Raw genomic sequence first — 18079 nt, 5'->3', positions numbered from 1 at the left:
TGAACAATGTTAGAACAACAGAAAGAGAGAGCAACATTTTGGTATTCACTTAGCTGGTTACCTGAACTGACAGGACTCAGGGATAGAATTAATTAGAACATTCTGTGACTAAAGGAAAGTTTTAACCAGCACTGTTGTTCATATTCCCTGCAGCTGCAATAAATAAATTTATTACTTTACCTTTTCCCTTATTAAGAAAGACTTGCATATAATAAAGCGCCTTTCATGACCACAGGACATTCCAAAGCGCTTTATATCCAATTAAGCACTTTCGAAGTGTAGTCACTGTTGTAATGTAGGAAACGCGGCAGCCAAATTATGCACAGCAAGCACCCACAAACAGCAATGTGATAATGACCAGGAGAACTCCCCTGCTCTTCTTCAAATAGTGCCATGGGATCTCTGGAGTGGGGTTTGAACACATGACCTTCTGACTCAGAGGCAAGATTGCCCATAACCTTATGAATCAGAGTGCTTCCACTGAGCCGAGGCCGACACCATAACGTATAATTTTCAGATATAGACTTCCCTTAAGAAGAACGAGAAAGGGATTTTTTTTTCAAACTTGCATGTCAATCAATTTCACACTGGCTGAACTGAATGGAACTCAGTTTGAGTGTGATTACAAGTTTTCCCACTCTGCTGTAGTGCCCCCATTTCAGCATGGCAGCAAAGTGGCCAGTGTAAGGGAGGGTGACTTCCCTCCTCCTCTTAACGTGCAAAGCGGCTACCATGATTTCTTATTGCCCATGGTGCCACTCACTTACCTCCGCTCCTCTGCTTCGGGCTGAATAGTAGCACCGCTGGGTGGGGCCAGCTCCGTGACATCTGAAATGATTGGCCCGCCAGGGACAGAGCTGTCAGTGAAGGTATTGGAGCAGGAGGCAGCCTCTGTGGACGGCTGAAAGTAAGGAAATCGACCAATTCAACAATATTACCAATGAAACAGCGTTAATATTTGTAAAACCGTTATCACCACCATCACCGATGAACCGAGACCTGCAGGTATATGAGAGTATTACAGAGAAGGGGAATTGAATACTGAAAGAAAGTGCACTTGCATGCATCTTGCGTAAGCATAGAATCAGGCTTTGATGTGCTGTAGCACATGGTGAAATAGTCCACCAACACTCACTACCTAGATTCACGCAAGAAGAATGGACACTTGAGTGAGGTACCAGATGGACCCATAGTCAGCACTTTCAGGAGAGGAGGAGAGAAAAGGGGAAAATAAAAAGTCTCAATTATATGAAAGCTGTCCAGATGCACAGGCCTAGCAGGGACATGATATCCATATGTATATCATATCTTATAAAAGATTACCATTAGAACAGAACCTCTCTGTTATCCCACTTTCCGGCTGGACTTAATGGAACCACCATGCTGAAGCTAACATTTTATTCTTCACCAGTGTTTATAATCGAGTTGTCCTGATGCCAGCAGGAACTTCACTTACCGACTGAATGAAATATGGGTCCTGAAGAGGTTCTATTGATAGATGTCGACCGTATTTAGGCACAGGGGGAACAGAACTACCGTCATCCAACATCAGAGGTCTATAAGAACAAGGTGGACAGCGACACTGATCAAACCCAGGGTTTTGTACTGATACAGAACTAAACCCTTCAGAACATCACATTGAGATGTGTCTGGATAGCTGCACAACCAGGTGATGCAGTTTACATGGAGGCTAATATTTTAAGGAGACGTTCAAGACTGTTTAAATTTAATGAAGGATAATTGCTCAAGCTCAATATTCAAGTATTCATAAACTGGTTATCCAGTGGCAAATAACATGACTGACAAAGGCACAAGAGTCTTATATACGCCAAGGCAATAGTTACAACCTATAATTTAATTGAGAGGTTCAGATGATTTTTTTAAATATGTAATTAAAAGTTTTGTGTCTAGCACGTGCTTGCTATGTCACACCTCAAGTGTGGCCTCAGTGGTGTTACAGCTCAGGGTATCACTCTTCCAAAGAGTCCAATATCCATAGGGTCAAAGAAGCACAATAGCTTCAAATTACCACATCTTTTAAGTTACCAGTGAAATATATGACTGTTAGTGTGCATGAATCAAAAGTTAGGAAAAAGCACCAATGTGGAATGAATGACCGGAAGAAGCTTGAGCAATCAAATCCTTCACCTTCACAAACCAGCAAATACCACAAAATTGACCAACCAAATTGACCAAATATTTTCTCGACTGCTGTTTTCTTAATTCACTGAGGTGAGCGTATACAGCTAGAGGTAACATTTATAACAATAAATTCATAACAAAATTACACAACTCTGAAAGGAATCACTGAACATACCCAGAAAATTGGTTACTAAATGTTAGGAATGTCTGCAAGGTTTCCCCCATGTCAACTTATCCCACTATCTGGAGCTTGGGTCTGAGTTGGAAATTTCACCTGGTGACTGGAGATTTCTAGTTGCTGTGAACAAATAGTTTAGTGGAGATAGAGAGATGCATTATGGGAGTTGTAGTTTTCACTGGCAGTTGTGGAACTACAATACCCATAGTGCACTGTAACAACCCATGTCACATGACATCCAAGTGCCAAACTCCAGGAATTCTGGTTCCTGTGGAGAATTTCTATGTGAAGGTCTACGAGAGAGATGCATAATGGGAGTTGTAGTTTTCATGCTGCTCCTGTATGGCAATAGCTATACATGTGAGTGGCAGAAAAAAATAACAAAAATAAAAAGATTTTTTTTCCAGTGTTTTATACTGATTAAACAAAAATTTTGTTTGTGATCAGCTTTTTTTGTGTCAATAAGGAGGAGCAATACATTTGTGGGGATCAAAGGTGGATATTGATGAGGTGTTTTGATGCAGTCTCAATTATTGTAGTTAGAGTCATCTAGGTTCAGATCACAACAAATGACATTAAAAAAATTGTGTGTTTTTTCATTTTCTTTGAACACTTTCATTTATTAGTTATATAAATATTGGACATGGGAAATAAGGTTGTTTGACTGGGCGGGCGATTGAAGGCGGGAGGTCATGTGATGAAACCTCCAGGAATACGTCCAACCAGAGTTGGCAACCCTAATGGGTAATGCTGCAACACAATGACTTCAGAAAATATTACACCATGGGAAGTATGAGGGAGGGAGGTTGGAGAAAAAATTGCTTTTGTAATGATGCGATTAACAGAGAAAGAAAGAAAAGCATGAGGGGCGGGGGAGAATAAACAAATAAATAAACTACTTGCATCTGTAGTAAAAACTGAAAATTCACCATTGATGAAAAAAAATGATAATGTAAATAACTGGGAATAAAAGGTTTTGGGAAAGAAAGAACAAATATGGTTATTTGCATCTTAAGCAAGTTTTCAAAAGTGGTAGGTGAATATTACATCTGTGAAGCCTGTATCAGTAAGTTATGTAGTATTTAGACTGCAAGTCTGTCACACGATATATCAGGGTTGATTTTAACCCAGCCTACTCGGTAGGAAGGGTGTGGGTGGAGTTTAAGATGGCGGGGGATTTGCGTCACGGTCCTGGCCCCCCCCCCACCCCCACCCACCAAACCACTTTTACGCCTGAATTCAGACACAGGAAGGCCGCCCGCCTCATAGGAGCGGGGGTCTACTTTCAACAGCAAAGACATGTCCTGATGACGCCGTCAGAACACGTACGCCATTTTAACTGCGGCCCGCACAGTCTCAGATCGGAAGGCAAATGCTGCAGCAGCCAGGATCCTGGCCATAGGAGGCTTAGGTAAATGAGACTTCTTTTAATTTTTAAAGATTCCTTGAGTGCCAGGAGGGGCAGGAGTGACCCTCTACCAATTTTGGCTTGTGCCGGTTAGCGATGACGTCATCCCCACCAGCATCGGGTAGGCATCATGGTCGGGCATGAAAATAAGCCCCAGGAGCTAATTTCTCTGCTCCTCCACTTAACGGTTCGCCTGCTGCTTCGTCCCCCACACCCCCGAATCCCTCCCAGAGTTAAACCTAGGTGAAGTTTGCTGTATTAAAGCAAAAGTGCCATCATATTTAGGCTGCAGTGGGACTGCAGTAAACATCAAAATGCGCACTTGAGATTCTAGACTAACCCTAAGAAATACAGAGAGAGAGAGAGAGAGAGAAAGCTGCTAATGTTTGAAGTGCTCTTTGAAGTGCTGGGGGGTGGGTAGGAGGTTGTTAGCAGCTCATCAGTACCTGACATACTAGTGGAGTGTGATGTGATGTTGCCCGGTGCAGTTCAAGGGTTTTGTCAAATAGGGCGTTATTTACACAGCATCCATGGTGGCAGAGAAACCACTCTATCTCTGGGATAGAGCCGTGCAAACATTCAATCCCAGATAGAGCGGTTTCTCTGCCGCTATGGATGCTGGGTGAAGAGCTCCCCATTGAAAAAAAGCCGTTTCTTTCAGCTGCTGCTGCCTTGCACTGGCCTTTGTCCCGTGTTTTAAGTTGGAAACAGAATTGATGCATTGAAGGCTGTCCGTAATTCATAATCTGCGAGTGTCTGTGGTTTCAAGGTGCAGCTCGCATCTGTTACAATGTAAGTTATTTGGGACTGTCAATAAGTGTCCATTTTTTGCAAGTGTTCTTTTTTGGGAGTGTCCATTTGTACAGGTTTCACTGGGTATAAAGATATCTCTCTCTCTCTCTCTCTCTATTATATATATATATAGATATATATTTATTAGAGAGAGAGAGAGATATTGTGTGTTAGTTACATGCAGTAATCTCATCTAGAGATACAGGTGATATCAGAAACAGCAAGAATAAATCTTGTATAATTGATAACCATCATTTGAATACTGACACTGGACTGTGTTCTTGAGATTATTAACTACCTTCTTTGCTTTTTATAATATGTGTATACACATATATATACACACAAGTGTTATTGTGCTATGTATGTGAAGGGAGATTGGTGCATTCATTCTATTTTTAGTAATTTTTTAGATGCTTCTGGCTGGTTGCTGCATACACCTGATGCATGATGATATTCCCAGGGTGTGAAAGAGTTTATTGTGTGGTATGGAAGCAGATTTAGTTTGTACCGATAGTTCATATTTCGAACGCCACTCTAAGCACTATAGGCTGGCACCAGGCATTTTAGTCGTTTAGATCCTCTCAAACATCAACATTCCCAAATTATATTGAACAAAAATGGTCAGCTTGCGACTTTCAAGTTCTGAAATTCAATGGTCAGCATCTTCCTCCTCCATGCTCCAGACAGAATTCAATAGGAAACAAATATTCCTCTCAGCCTCAGGCCCAAGTTCCTAGAACAATAGAGCCTGAGTTGGCAAGGTTCATTGTATAGCATGGTCTGATATCTGCTCACCTCAGCAGAGAGTGCTGAATGAACTGGGTCGTCAGATCTTACTCAGCATTCTGAACCTATTCACTCAGTGTTCACATGGTAACAGGTCACCTGATCATTCAGAGTCGAGCCTGTACGGTGAATGGGGATCAGTCACACTCTGCTGCTCTCAGTACTTACAGCTTTCTCTTCAGCCCGATGCTGTTGTGGTTCGATTGGAGCTGGCTGAGCAGGAACTGAATCAGCTGTTAACAGAGATCAGAGGCAGGTGTTAGTACGGTGAGTCAGCATATCATTACAGGGCTGGTCACTCATTAACAACGGGTCATTTTCTCTAATGATAATCATCGGGACAGAGGTAATGTTAACTGTAGAAATTCTCCATCCAACCATACACCCATAGCCCACACTCTCTCAACCAATCCTGCAGTTATCTCTCTTCCCAACTACACACCCATCCTCCAACACACCACATACCCATGCCTCAACTAACCCCTCAGTTACTTCCTTTGCAACTACACACCCAGCCCTGAAAGAATCCCTCAGTCACTTCTCTCCCCAAACATGCACGCATCCCTGAATCAATATCTCAGTCACTTCTCTCCCCAAACACGCACGCATCCCTGAATCAATATCTCAGTCACCTCTCTCCCCAAACACACACCTAGCCCTCAAACAATCCCTGTCACCTCTCTCCCCAAGCGCACGACTACCCCTTAAACAATCTTTAAGGTCTCCCTACAGCATACATCATTTTACTGTTTAAATAGCAGTCACTCCCAGGCCTCAGCCAACGTCACATTAAAGCTTCCTGCTCGAAGCTGTGTGCTAGTATCCTCTGTTTTACACTTCCCCTGATGGCTTTGAACTACATGGTAGAGTACAATGGTGCACCAGCTCAAGGTGCCAGCATTATTTTTAATTAAGTACTGAAAAGGTGCATGAGGAGGTCAGGATTTTCTCACTGTTAATGGGTGAGGTGTTACAGTGTTGGAGCAGAAACATGGGATGTCAGAAGATTTCATACACTGAGTTTCTAGAGTCGCTTGTGCTGTTATGGGGCTCCACAAAGCAGGTGTTGCTCTGTAGGAGCTGAGGGAAAAAAAGAGGAAAAGGCTGCTTCTGTGCATTTCCTAGTGTCTGGTTCCAGAGCTAGATTCCCGAGGACCTGGGAGCAGGTGCCCCACCAATTCTTCTAGTCCCAGATAGTGTATCGCAAAGGAGACCAACAGGATTGAGGGATCCTTTAAAGAAGGGGGAGGCAGAAGTCTGACCCTAAACATGAACTCTCACCTTGTTGATCACCTTCTGCTGCTGGGTATGCTTCTGTTGAAGAGACACAACCTCTCGCCACAGAACTTCATTCTGACTGAAGAAAAACAGAGTGTTAAACAGATGCCAGTAGTAAAGGCAACTTTACCGAGACCCAGAATAAAAAGAGTCTTACTGAGACCCAGAATAAAGAGAGCCTTACCAAGATACAGAATAAAGAGAGCCTTATTGAGATCCAGAATAAAGAGAGTCTTACTGAGGTCTAGAATAAAGAGAGCCTTACTAAGGTCCAAAATACAGAGAGCTTTACTGAGACCCAGAATAAAGAGAGCCTTACTGAGACCCAGAATAAAGAGAGCCTTACTGAGACCCAGAATAAAGAGAGCCTTACTGAGACCCAGAATAAAGAGAGCCTTACTGAGACCCAGAATAAAGAGAGCCTTACTGAGACCCAGAATAAAGAGAGCCTTACCAAGATACAGAACAAAGAGAGTCTTATCGAGATCCAGAATAGAGTCTTACTGAGATCCAGAATAAAGAGAGTCTTACAGAGACCCAGAATAAAGAGGGCCATTATGTAACATAACAAACAGCATAACAGCTGATGCATTAGGCCCAACAACCATCTCCCTTTCAACACCCTGCCCCAGCTCCCAACCTGTGCCAGGCTTCAGTTCATTTCCAAACTGTCCCACTTATTTTTTGGGGGTAATGGGGAGAGAGGAAGGGAATTTTTTTGCTTACCAACGCGAGGGATGTTACTGCTAGGGAATAGAACACTACTACTTCTACACTCATTGTCACACCAACCTCCCCGCTATCAGGTACAGCAGGGGTTTGATGCAAGAAATAGCTCCCTCCACACTGCCACTGTATTGTACTTTAATTCTGACCTCAGATGAGCAATACCTATTTGACCAGTGACATATCCAATCCAGTCGTTGTTTTTATTGGCTTGTTAATTTAGTGCCAAATTCTGCTAAATTATGGATAATTTACAGTATGGAATCACACTCATTTGGGAGTGTAGGAACATTATGTTTGTCAGAGAGATACAGCGGGATTCAAACCCAGGTCCCAAAGCTATCTTTACCACCCAGTCCCCCAACAGCTGGATTTAAACAGATTTTATCTTATTATGCTGCAAACTAACTGAATTCAATTACATCCCAGACCCCCACAGACAGGTACTGACTGTTTCATGTCCTTCAGCCGGCAGTCCATGCTCTCTTGATGACCTCGCATCAGCTGCATGTCGTACAGTAGCTTGCTGACATCTTCCTGACGCATCTTGGTCTCTTCGCTCTTCACAACTGACACCTAGAGACGGGGGGAAGGGAGAACGGGCTAACAACGGCATCGCATTAAACCAAGGAGGAGCAGGCATTTGGTGTATAAGAGCTGACTGCAACCCCGTGACAGAATAGTCATTAAATGCAGCACATCTCAACTAGGAAAAAAAATTATCATATTCTGCTTTTAATCATTCTTAACCTTTTCTCTGCAAATTCTTTGTCATTTTTTAAACAAACCATATTGTAGATTTTCACTTAAGTTTATTCAATTGTAATCTCAGTATTTTGATATGGGAGTAGCATTGGTCAGTAGAATTATCATTTTGGTAGCTTTAATTTCTCAGCTTCCTCCCCCATCAACAAAATGCTTCAATCTAGTTTTTAAAAAACTGTTGCCCCTCTTCTGCTGGAAGTGCTAACTATTTCTGGAGTACAGTTCAGGAATAAAAGAAAGAAAGAAAGATTTGCATTTATACAACGCATTTCACACACTCAGGACATCCCAAAGAGCTTTTCAGTCAATGAAGTATTTTTGAAGTCATTGTTGCACACTACAAGGTCTCACCAACAGCAATGAAATAAATGACCAGAACATCTGTTTTATCTGTTGGTTGAGGGATAAATGTTAGCCCAGACACTGGGAGAACTCCCCTGCTCTTCTTCGAAAGTGCCGTGGGATCTTTTACGTCCACTTGAGAGGGCAGACAGAGCCTTTCAAGGGAAAGGCCCTACATCCCACTCAGCACCTCCCCCAGACCCCTACCCCAGTCAGCACCTCCCCCAAGGCTCTACCCCCCACTCAGCACCTGCCTCAGAGCCCCACACTCTCGGAGCACCTGCCTCAGACTCCTACCTCCACTCAGCACCTCTATCTGGGCAATACCCCCACTCAGCACCTCTATCCGGGCACCACCCCCACTCAGCACCTCTATCCGGGCACCACCCCCACTCAGCACCTCTATCCCCGGCACCACCCCCACTCAGCACCTCTATCCGGGCACCACCCCCACTCAGCACCTCTATCCGGGCACCACCCCCACTCAGCACCTCTATCCGGGCACCACCTCCACTCAGCACCTCTATCCGGGCACCACCCCCACTCAGCACCTCCATCCGGGCACCACCCCCACTCAGCACCTCCATCCGGGCACCACCCCCACTCAGCACCTCCATCCGGGCACCACCCCCACTCAGCACCTCCATCCCGGCACTACCCCCACTCAGCACCTCCATCTCGGCACTACCCCCACTCAGCACCTCCATCTCGGCACTACCCCAACTCAGCACCTCCATCCGGGCACCACCCCCACTCAGCACCTCCATCTCGGCACTACCCCCACTCAGCACCTCCATCCGGGCACCACCCCCACTCAGCACCTCCATCCGGGCACCACCCCCACTCAGCACCTCCATCCGGGCACCACCCCCACTCAGCACCTCCATCCGGGCACCACCCCCACTCAGCACCTCCATCCCGGCACTACCCCCACTCAGCACCTCCATCTCGGCACTACCCCCACTCAGCACCTCCATCTCGGCACTACCCCAACTCAGCACCTCCATCCGGGCACCACCCCCACTCAGCACCTCCATCTCAGCACCACCCCCACTCAGCACCTCCATCCGGGCACCACCCCCACTCAGCACCTCCATCTCGGCACTACCCCCACTCAGCACCTCCACCCGGGCACTACCCCCACTCAGCACCTCCATCTCGGCACTACCCCCACTCAGCACCTCCATCTCGGCACTACCCCCACTCAGCACCTCCATCTCGGCACTACCCCCACTCAGCACCTCCACCCGGGCACTACCCCCACTCAGCACCTCCATCTCGGCACTACCCCCACTCAGCACCTCCATCTCGGCACTACACCCACTCAGCACCTCCATCTCGGCACTACCCCCACTCAGCACCTCCATCTCGGCACTACCCCCACTCAGCACCTCTATCTGGGCACTACCCCCACTCAGCACCTCTATCTGGGCACCACCCCCACTCAGCACCTCTATCTGGGCACTACCCCCACTCAGCATCTCTATCTGGGCACTACTGCCACTTAGCACCTTCCCCCAGAGCCCAACCTCCACTCATCATCTCTACCTGGGCCTTACCTCCATCGTACCTCACCGAGTGCCTTACGCCCACTCAGCACCTCCCCCAGAACCCTACCCCTACTCAACACCTCCATTTGGGCACTACTGCCACTTGGCACCACCCCCAGCACTCTATCCCCGCTCAGCCCTTCACTACTGACATCCCATATTCTTTATATGGTAAACTCACCACTGTGATCCAGTGCATTACTACACTAACACACTATGACTGGGCCACTGTCGGGTGGTGTAGTGTGTTAAACACTGTCCATTCATTTCAGGGAACTAGGTAGAAATCCAGTCCAGTCAGAAAGTGCAACGGTCCGCTGTCTCGGATGAGGATTTGCAATGTTGATAAGGAGCCTAATGGGGGTAATTTTCTGGGCAGATTCTGGCAATGAAGAAACTCACCAAACACCAACAGTTTTCTGATATGCACTGACGTCGATAGAGGTTACTTGCCTCTGGTGTGTATTGAGAATACTGAGGTTGATGATTTGTTACAGTGTGTTCGAACATTAACCTTTTAATTCTGGGGCACAAAGGTATCCTTTGCCTGACAAGGACAAGGTACTGCAGTGCACTCACAGACTGGATCTGATTGACTTAGTACATAACTAAACTAAAGTAGATTAATTCAACCTGTTTATACAGCAAGCTTTGATTCAAAACAACTGTCATTAGTTTCTGATTTCCAACCTGAGCAATATCAATGGAGCATTTCCCACTTTGTATCCATGACAGCACCAAACATCCTCCAATCAGGTATAGTACAGACTAAATGAAGTGTGGAACTCCCTTCGACCTGCCCCATCGATATGTCATGTCTCCAATCATTCAAAAGCACCCTTGCAAATGCACCTGGTGTAACATTTCCATTTGTCACACCTGCCGTCCTCATGGCTTTGTGTGTAAGGCCACCAATTGGTGTCAAATTATCAGCAGTCTTGTTCTCCCACTAAGTACAAACTGCATTAAGACCTTCATCCCTTAACCCTGAGCTCAGTTCAAACCCAGGTTCCAGTTCCTTCACCTATCATTTTGAAGAACTCTCCTTGTGTAGCCCTCCTGTAACAGCATATAAGTCTAATGCTGGTCCAATGTAAATTTGACCCCAAGTATCTATTCCTATTTTGTGAGAGTTCAAGTGGAAAGTCCCACCTTTCTCTTGATGTGTTCCAGCAGGTGCTCCTGGCCCCGCAGGAAATACAGGTGCTGGAATTCAGTGTCATCTCGTTCTGGCTTCACCAAACCACTTTGTTCGATGTTCACCACCTTCCGGAAGCCATCTGGACAAACATACGAAAGAAATAAAACTTCTCATGAATTGAATAGCTCTGCATCTACAGACATCTTTGTTAGGTGCTATCTGAGAGGACTGGTCCAGCCTTTGCCAGTTTGTAATCAGTTGCTACGATGGTGTACTGGAATGTTCCGGGTTGTTTTGCCTACTGATTCTAATCTTCCTCACAGTTAAGAATCACTTGGCCTCAACTTAACCCTGCCTGACATCACAACGTTGTGTGGAGAATCAATGGCATGAACCTGCCGACTACCATACTGTGGAGTTTCACTAGTGGATCGCCTCTTAGACTGATAGAGATTAACCCAACAATTATTAGCGAATGGGAAACATTTTTTTTTATGTGAGCCAATATGGAAACACATGTTTCAAAATTAAATTGTAGCTTAACAAGTTGGGCTTTGTTTAACGGGGGTAAAACATATCTTTAATGCAAATGTGGACCTTGTCAGTGGAGTATGGGTCGAACTGCAACAGGATACAAAGGATCAGGTATAACAGGAAAACAGAGAGAGAGAGAGAGAGAATGAAGGATGGAGGGACAAGCCTATCAAGGTTTGAAAATTGCAGGATAAATAAACTGAAGGATTGGTCGTGGAAGTACAGTTCGAATATGTTGAGTGACTGAAGATGGAGGAGTAAATACACTGACGGTTTTCTGATGGAGGTCACTAATTTCAAGCTGGCAAGTTGCTTTGTTTTCAGCCTCACCAGAGCAGGAGAATAGCTTGGCCTAGGTATCTTGGTGAGTGGAATTTTCTAGTCCTGAAATCAACCAATGCTAGAGAAAGGCTATATTTTAATAGACTAACACAACGCAACTGTTCCAGCTCTCTGAGACGGCTATGTTAGGCTACAATCATTTAGGCAAGATTTTTCAACAGTATTCCAGTTTTGTACCATCACTTTATACATTTTCAGTCAAATAGTCAACACTTTATACACACAGTAGTCATATTAATGATTGATAGATTTATCCAGTGCAGATGTTTACGTAACAGATGACATGGATCTCCTGTACACACTGTCTATGTAACTGATGGACATAGATCCCCAGTACACACAGCAGGCTCTGTAATGGGTAGGCATGTGTTTTGGGGCAAGAGGTTGGTGGGGGGGGGGGTGGGGGATGGTAGTTGCAAGGCTTGAGGAGGTCACAGAAATAGGAAGGGACGAGGCCTCAGAGGGATTTAAACACGAGGATGAAAATTTTAAACTGGTAGCTTTGGAGGACCGGGAGCCAATGTAGATTAGCATGGAAAGGCGTGATGAGTGAACGGGACTTGGTGCAGGATAGGATAGGGGCAACAGAGTTTTGGATGAGCTGAAGTTTACAGCGCATGGAGGATGTGAGGCCGACCAGGAGAACATTGGAGTAGTCGGGTCTGGAGCTGACAAAGGCATGGATGACAGTTTCAGCAGTGGATGAGCTGAGAAAGGGGCGGAGGCAGGCGGTTTTAATAGCTAACTTTGATTCCAACAGTTTGAAAGTATTTTATCCTCGCTCAGAAGTGCTGGATCTAAACTAACACCAGGCTAAACATCACCCAGCCACCAAGGGAAAAGTTACATGACCACCACATCTTTAGCTTAAGGTGACAGAAACACATCCTCATTTGCCATGAATATGACATAAAGCACAACCATTGCACAAATAACAAAAGTCTGTTTGTAGGAAGAGTGTTGTAATTATGTCAAACAAGTAATTTGGCTAAAATCAAATATGCTATACACAATATGTGAAGGCATGCAGATTAACATACTCCTTAATATTATGCATAAACAAAGAATATCAGTATTTAAATATGGTATGAAATTTAGACATATGACAGTCATAATGCTGTCTCCCCTTCCCCCGCAGGCCCCATCAGTCCCATTATATGGATTACTGTCATCTACATTTTAATTCCTACCCAAGTAAAAATGGCAATTTGATCGAAAAGTTATTGAATTTATTTTAGAATCTTCGATAACAAACAATAAAGGATTCAGACCCAGTTAAACCTTTTTCAGGAGCACCAATACTTCTCCTCAACTATAGCTGTCTCTAGGGCTCAGGCAGGTTTCATCATGATCCGTGATCTCAATTACATCCCCCTCAAGCTTGGCAACTGATGATCCCACAATATGATTGGCTGGTTATTATTAGTGATTGGTCCTATCTCCGGGTGACTATAGACAGAATTACTGACATCACCAAGCACATAGAATTACCAGCACAATTAAGAGTCAACCACATAGTGTGTCACTGGAATCATATGTAGGCCAGACCAGAGGTGGTCAGTCCCTGCTTGAAGAACATTAATGAACCAGTTGGGTTTCTTGGTCATTTTTTTGTTACTAACCCACAACCTACCAGATATTTTCAATTTAAATTTCACAACTTGCTACGGTGTATTTTGAACTCACAAACATTGGATTTTTGGTCCAGCACCATACCGTACCCACCCTGTGTAGAGTAAATAATGAAAAAGTTTCCAGGGCCAGGCGACCAATACTGGCAGGTCATTCTGGAGAAGTAAGGAATTTCCAATAAGAGACTGAGAAGCAACTGGTGTCAGTAATTTTGCCTGTCTCCTGGAATAATCTTTCCAAAGTATCTCTCTCACCCCTCCCCCATTCCCCCTTCTTCAAAAGCCTCCTAAAAATTAATCTCTTCAACTGTTATCACTCCTCAATCTCACTTCCTGGCCATGTCCACTTCCTTTTTAAGTGCTTTTACATTCTTTTCTGTGAAAAGCACCATGCAACGCAAAGTTGTTGTTGAGCTCACCAGGGCTGAGAAATCATAACATTTGGTGTCAGAATCATAAGAACATAAGAAATAGGAGCAGGAGTAGGCCAATCGGCCCCTCGAGCCTGCTCCGCCATTCAATAAGATCATGGCTGATCTGATCCTAACCTCAAATCTAAATTAATGTCCAATTTCCTGCCCGCTCCCCGTAACCCCTAACTCCCTTTACTTCTAGGAAACTGTCTAATCAGAATGTTCACAGGGAAAGCACGAAGGGGAAGGTCAGCCAGAAGAAACGAATCGTCCTATGCTGCTTGGGTTGCCACAGCAGCTAAAGATTGACCATAAATCAGCTCTCACGCCCACCTGGAAAGGCCTGAAGATTTGTTAATCAAAGCTGAAGAAGCAGCTGAAGGCCGGCCAGTAAGGCCCGGAAGAGGGGCCGAAATCTAGCCAGGTGGACCTGAGGGGTAGCTAGCTAGAACTAAAAAAGCAGATGTGAGACTATGAAGATGGGCCAGTAAAGCAGAGCACCTGAAAGAAGAACTGAAGCTTAGTTTGACGTGGGTCAAAGAAACCTAAATAATGAGGTGCAAGATAAAAGCTCGGCCACTAAAGAACGTAAAGGTAAGAAGAGTGAACCTTTGAAATCTTGAGAAACAACTGGAGAAGGTGAAAAACGAGTTAAGAAGAGCACTGCAGTCTACCATTGGTTGCTTATTTTCAGGTAAAGATGGTTTAGATTCTTGCAGCAATTCCTCACATCACCAAAGACCACAACCCAAATGGACCTAATCATCAGCTGCTCTCTCCTATGGAAACTAGCTTCCTAAAGGCCATCCTATTGTTATGCTAAATTATTTTGGTAAGCACACCATGACCAGTTTGAAAAAAATCAGCCAAATAAAGCAATAATATTACAACAGGCGTTCACTCAATCTCCAGCATATCCCAGGGCAGACCCTGACCCATTATTATTACCAAGTACTGGACAAGGTTGGATTTTAAAAAGCTATTTATGAAGATGTAGAATGCAAACTATCATTCATTACAGACCAAGTCCTATGGCCTGCCACAGGCCCATCTGATGAATGGTGCTGGAAGCAACCTCAACATAATCAACATTGTTTCAACCATCTCCATGATTTACACAGTTGGCATCTTGACCCAAATAAAATAATTCTGTTTTATACACAGCGCATCCCAGGGCACTGGTAACTTTGTTATACACTGCTCAAATAGTTATCAATATGAATCTTTGTCTCTAAACTGTAGAGACCTTGGCCAGAAATTTCCTTGGAACTGCACCCACTCTGCTGCTGGGAGTAAAGCGGAAACCTCATTTATCTCACCTCACAAGTTACGGCAGCGGAACGGGAGCAGCTCCGAGGAAATTCCAGGCTCATGTCAACATTTAAAAACAGGCTAGATAGGTGGTCGAAGGAAAGGGGAATAAAGGAATTTAGAAACAGGGCAGGGGCACATGGGATTAGGATTACTGCTGCCGTGGAGGATATGCACCATTGAGGACTGGTTGGCCAGTTTCCATCTTGTAATTTCTATGTAATTCTTCCAATCTGAAACCATCACATTCACATAATAGCTGGTAGGAGAGGAAGTGAAAGAGAGGAACTCATTGAGGTGGTGTTCCCGATGGGACCTGTGCTTAAAGAGAGCGCTGGTCAGAGAATCGGCACTACGATGCTGTACCCTATCGCCTTTCAAGCCCGGCTCCCCATTAGGGATGCAGGATCACTGAAATTACTCTTTCTTCAATTTATGTAAGGAAATGGTCCTGGATTTTGCCAATCAGACTCTTACAAAGATGGTTCCCTCCATTGCTACTGCTCAAAGTCATGGAGGGAGGCCATGGGGGAGGTTGGAAAAGTTGCAGGAGATCTCATTAGTTCTTCATTCACCCGAGTGCCCAGAACAATGGCCAAAAAGTCTTCAGCTGGCTTCTCTGTTCCAATTTTGGCTGCAAAACTTCTCCTTTATCTTGACCATCAGTTAAATGAGCTATTTAATAGTCTCTTCAGGAAAAGAGCAAATGGATTTGACTCTTGAAATTTCCCAAAACATAAATTGTTTTTCCTACGGAATTGCAACACTAACCCCCAGAAAGCAATGTTTCTTTCTGGTGGTTAATTTAAAAGGAAGTTGCTGCCACTCCTGCAAGATGTTTCAGAACAAGATCAGTCATTCACCTTCTTGTTTGATATGGATCTGAGAGTTTCCTGGGCTGGGTCTTCCAATCTCCCGCTGAAATTATGGCAGAAATTCTACCCCCAGATCCAGGTGAAGGTTGGCCCATAAAAAAAAGTTGGTCCCAGCCACCTATGGATGAGAATTTGGGACACCAACTACAGATGATAACCAATGCCCAGTAGACAAACTTGAAATGCAAACTTCAGCTATCATAAATAATAAGGGAGGTGATTGGGGTCATGACAAACATGGCAATTAGTCAACAACTCCATTATCATTGTATCATGCCCTTTTCACTCTTTATGACTCTTTCTGACTATCTCTCTAACTCTCCATCCATCCACCACTTTATGTGTTTCTCTGTCTCTCTCACCACTCTAAGCCTCTCTCTGTCTGTCTCCCTCTATCACTGTGTCCAGATGTATCTCCCTTTGTCCAATATGCAAGTATTTTGCAGCTTCTTTTGCTACTATGACACTTCTTTATTAATTCAGAAACCTACTGTAAAAGCCAACATACCAGTGCTGCCGCCTCGGCTGCTCCTGGAAGCTTCCCTCCAGTCCTGATTCTGATCCCCACTGCTGTATCCTGGGAGACCTGAATTCTCCCCCCTGCTGTAAGTGGCTAGTTACTGCTATTTAGCTCTTGGCGGCCGCCTTGGACTGGTTATTGGCAACAGCAGCAGTCTTTCATCAGCAAATCAAAACACTGTTTCGAGGGCCTTGCTTCTTTTCAATGTTTTTCAAAGCCAGCTACATAATGCACTGACAAACACAAACCCTTTCAAAGAACCTGCACACAGAACATTGTGCTAATTATCTAGGCAACAGTGTGGTTAATAAAAAGTTAACGGGCAAATGGATGGGGAGTGTATGTGGACCAAGTGTCTGGTGTCCCATCATTTTATTGGTGGTTGCTCCTATGTACAGCGGTACCATCATTAAGTTGGGAGGCACATTAAGTAATGTAGATGGGAGCAGAAAGTTGCAAAGAGACATTGATAGATTACATGAGTGGGCTAAACTGTTGCAGATGGAGTTCAGTGTGGGGAGTGTGAAGTCAACAACTTTGGACCTAAGAAAGATAGATCAGAGTCTTTTCTAAATGACGAGTTGCTAGGAACTGTGGATAAGCAGAGAGATTTAGGGGTCCATTTGCAAAAATCACTAAAAACTAGTGGACGGGTACAAAAAATAATTAAAAAGGCTAATGGAATGTTGGCCTTTATCTCAAGAGGACTGGAATACAAAAGGGGTGGAAGTTATGTTACAGCAGTACAGAGCTCTGGTTAGATCCCCATCTGGAATACTGTGTTCAGTTCTGGGCACCACATCTCAGGAATGATATATTGGCCTGTCCATAGCAGCCTTCCACGAACCTCAGCAGGTGGCAGTATCACTTACACATGTTTAGCTGCCTCACGAAGCTGGCCATGTTGTTGTGTTTGAAGTATTTGGGCAGCACTTCCTTAGCAAACCTGCCCTGATCAAAGACATGGAAACTGGTCCCACTCTAGAAATAAAATTTTAAAAAGAGAGAAAACACACTTGTCACTTCACTGAACATCTGAATTATAGGACAATCAAGAGAAACAAAAAACAAATCTCAGTATAAATCCAAACCATTACTGCTGCCCTCCCCCGATGGTGAGAAGATCAGAGAATCCCCATGTTTATATTACAGGCACACTCTAATGTTCCACTGGCATGACTGCACTGGCCTAAAGTAGAGGATTGAGTGGTAATTTTATGAGTCTACCACTGGCAATGATTATTGGAATTTCGGGTGCTCCCTGCCAACAGTTTACTAATCAATCAATAGGGAAACTTCCCCAACAACAGGGAAGTTGTTGATATGCCCGAACTTCTGATATGTC

At 44.5% G+C, this 18079-nt stretch overlaps 1 protein-coding gene across 1 annotated transcript in view; it reads right to left on the bottom strand.

Annotated features, from left to right (window-relative positions):
• Positions 1–18079, bottom strand: part of hsf4 (heat shock transcription factor 4) — a 40865-nt gene that overhangs the window by 14320 nt on the left and 8466 nt on the right. Inside the window, exons 2-8 of the mRNA XM_067997436.1 lie at positions 17607–17715; positions 11120–11247; positions 7762–7886; positions 6588–6663; positions 5475–5539; positions 1457–1556; positions 768–901 (exon numbers count right to left, since the gene is read on the bottom strand). Coding sequence (XP_067853537.1) covers positions 768–901; positions 1457–1556; positions 5475–5539; positions 6588–6663; positions 7762–7886; positions 11120–11247; positions 17607–17715 — 737 coding nt within the window. The remainder of the gene's footprint in view (positions 1–767; positions 902–1456; positions 1557–5474; positions 5540–6587; positions 6664–7761; positions 7887–11119; positions 11248–17606; positions 17716–18079) is intronic.

Source organism: Heptranchias perlo, chromosome 16, assembly GCF_035084215.1.
Source record: "Heptranchias perlo isolate sHepPer1 chromosome 16, sHepPer1.hap1, whole genome shotgun sequence".
Taxonomy (NCBI): Eukaryota; Metazoa; Chordata; class Chondrichthyes; order Hexanchiformes; family Hexanchidae; genus Heptranchias; species Heptranchias perlo.
This window is presented reverse-complemented; position numbering and strand designations above follow the sequence as displayed.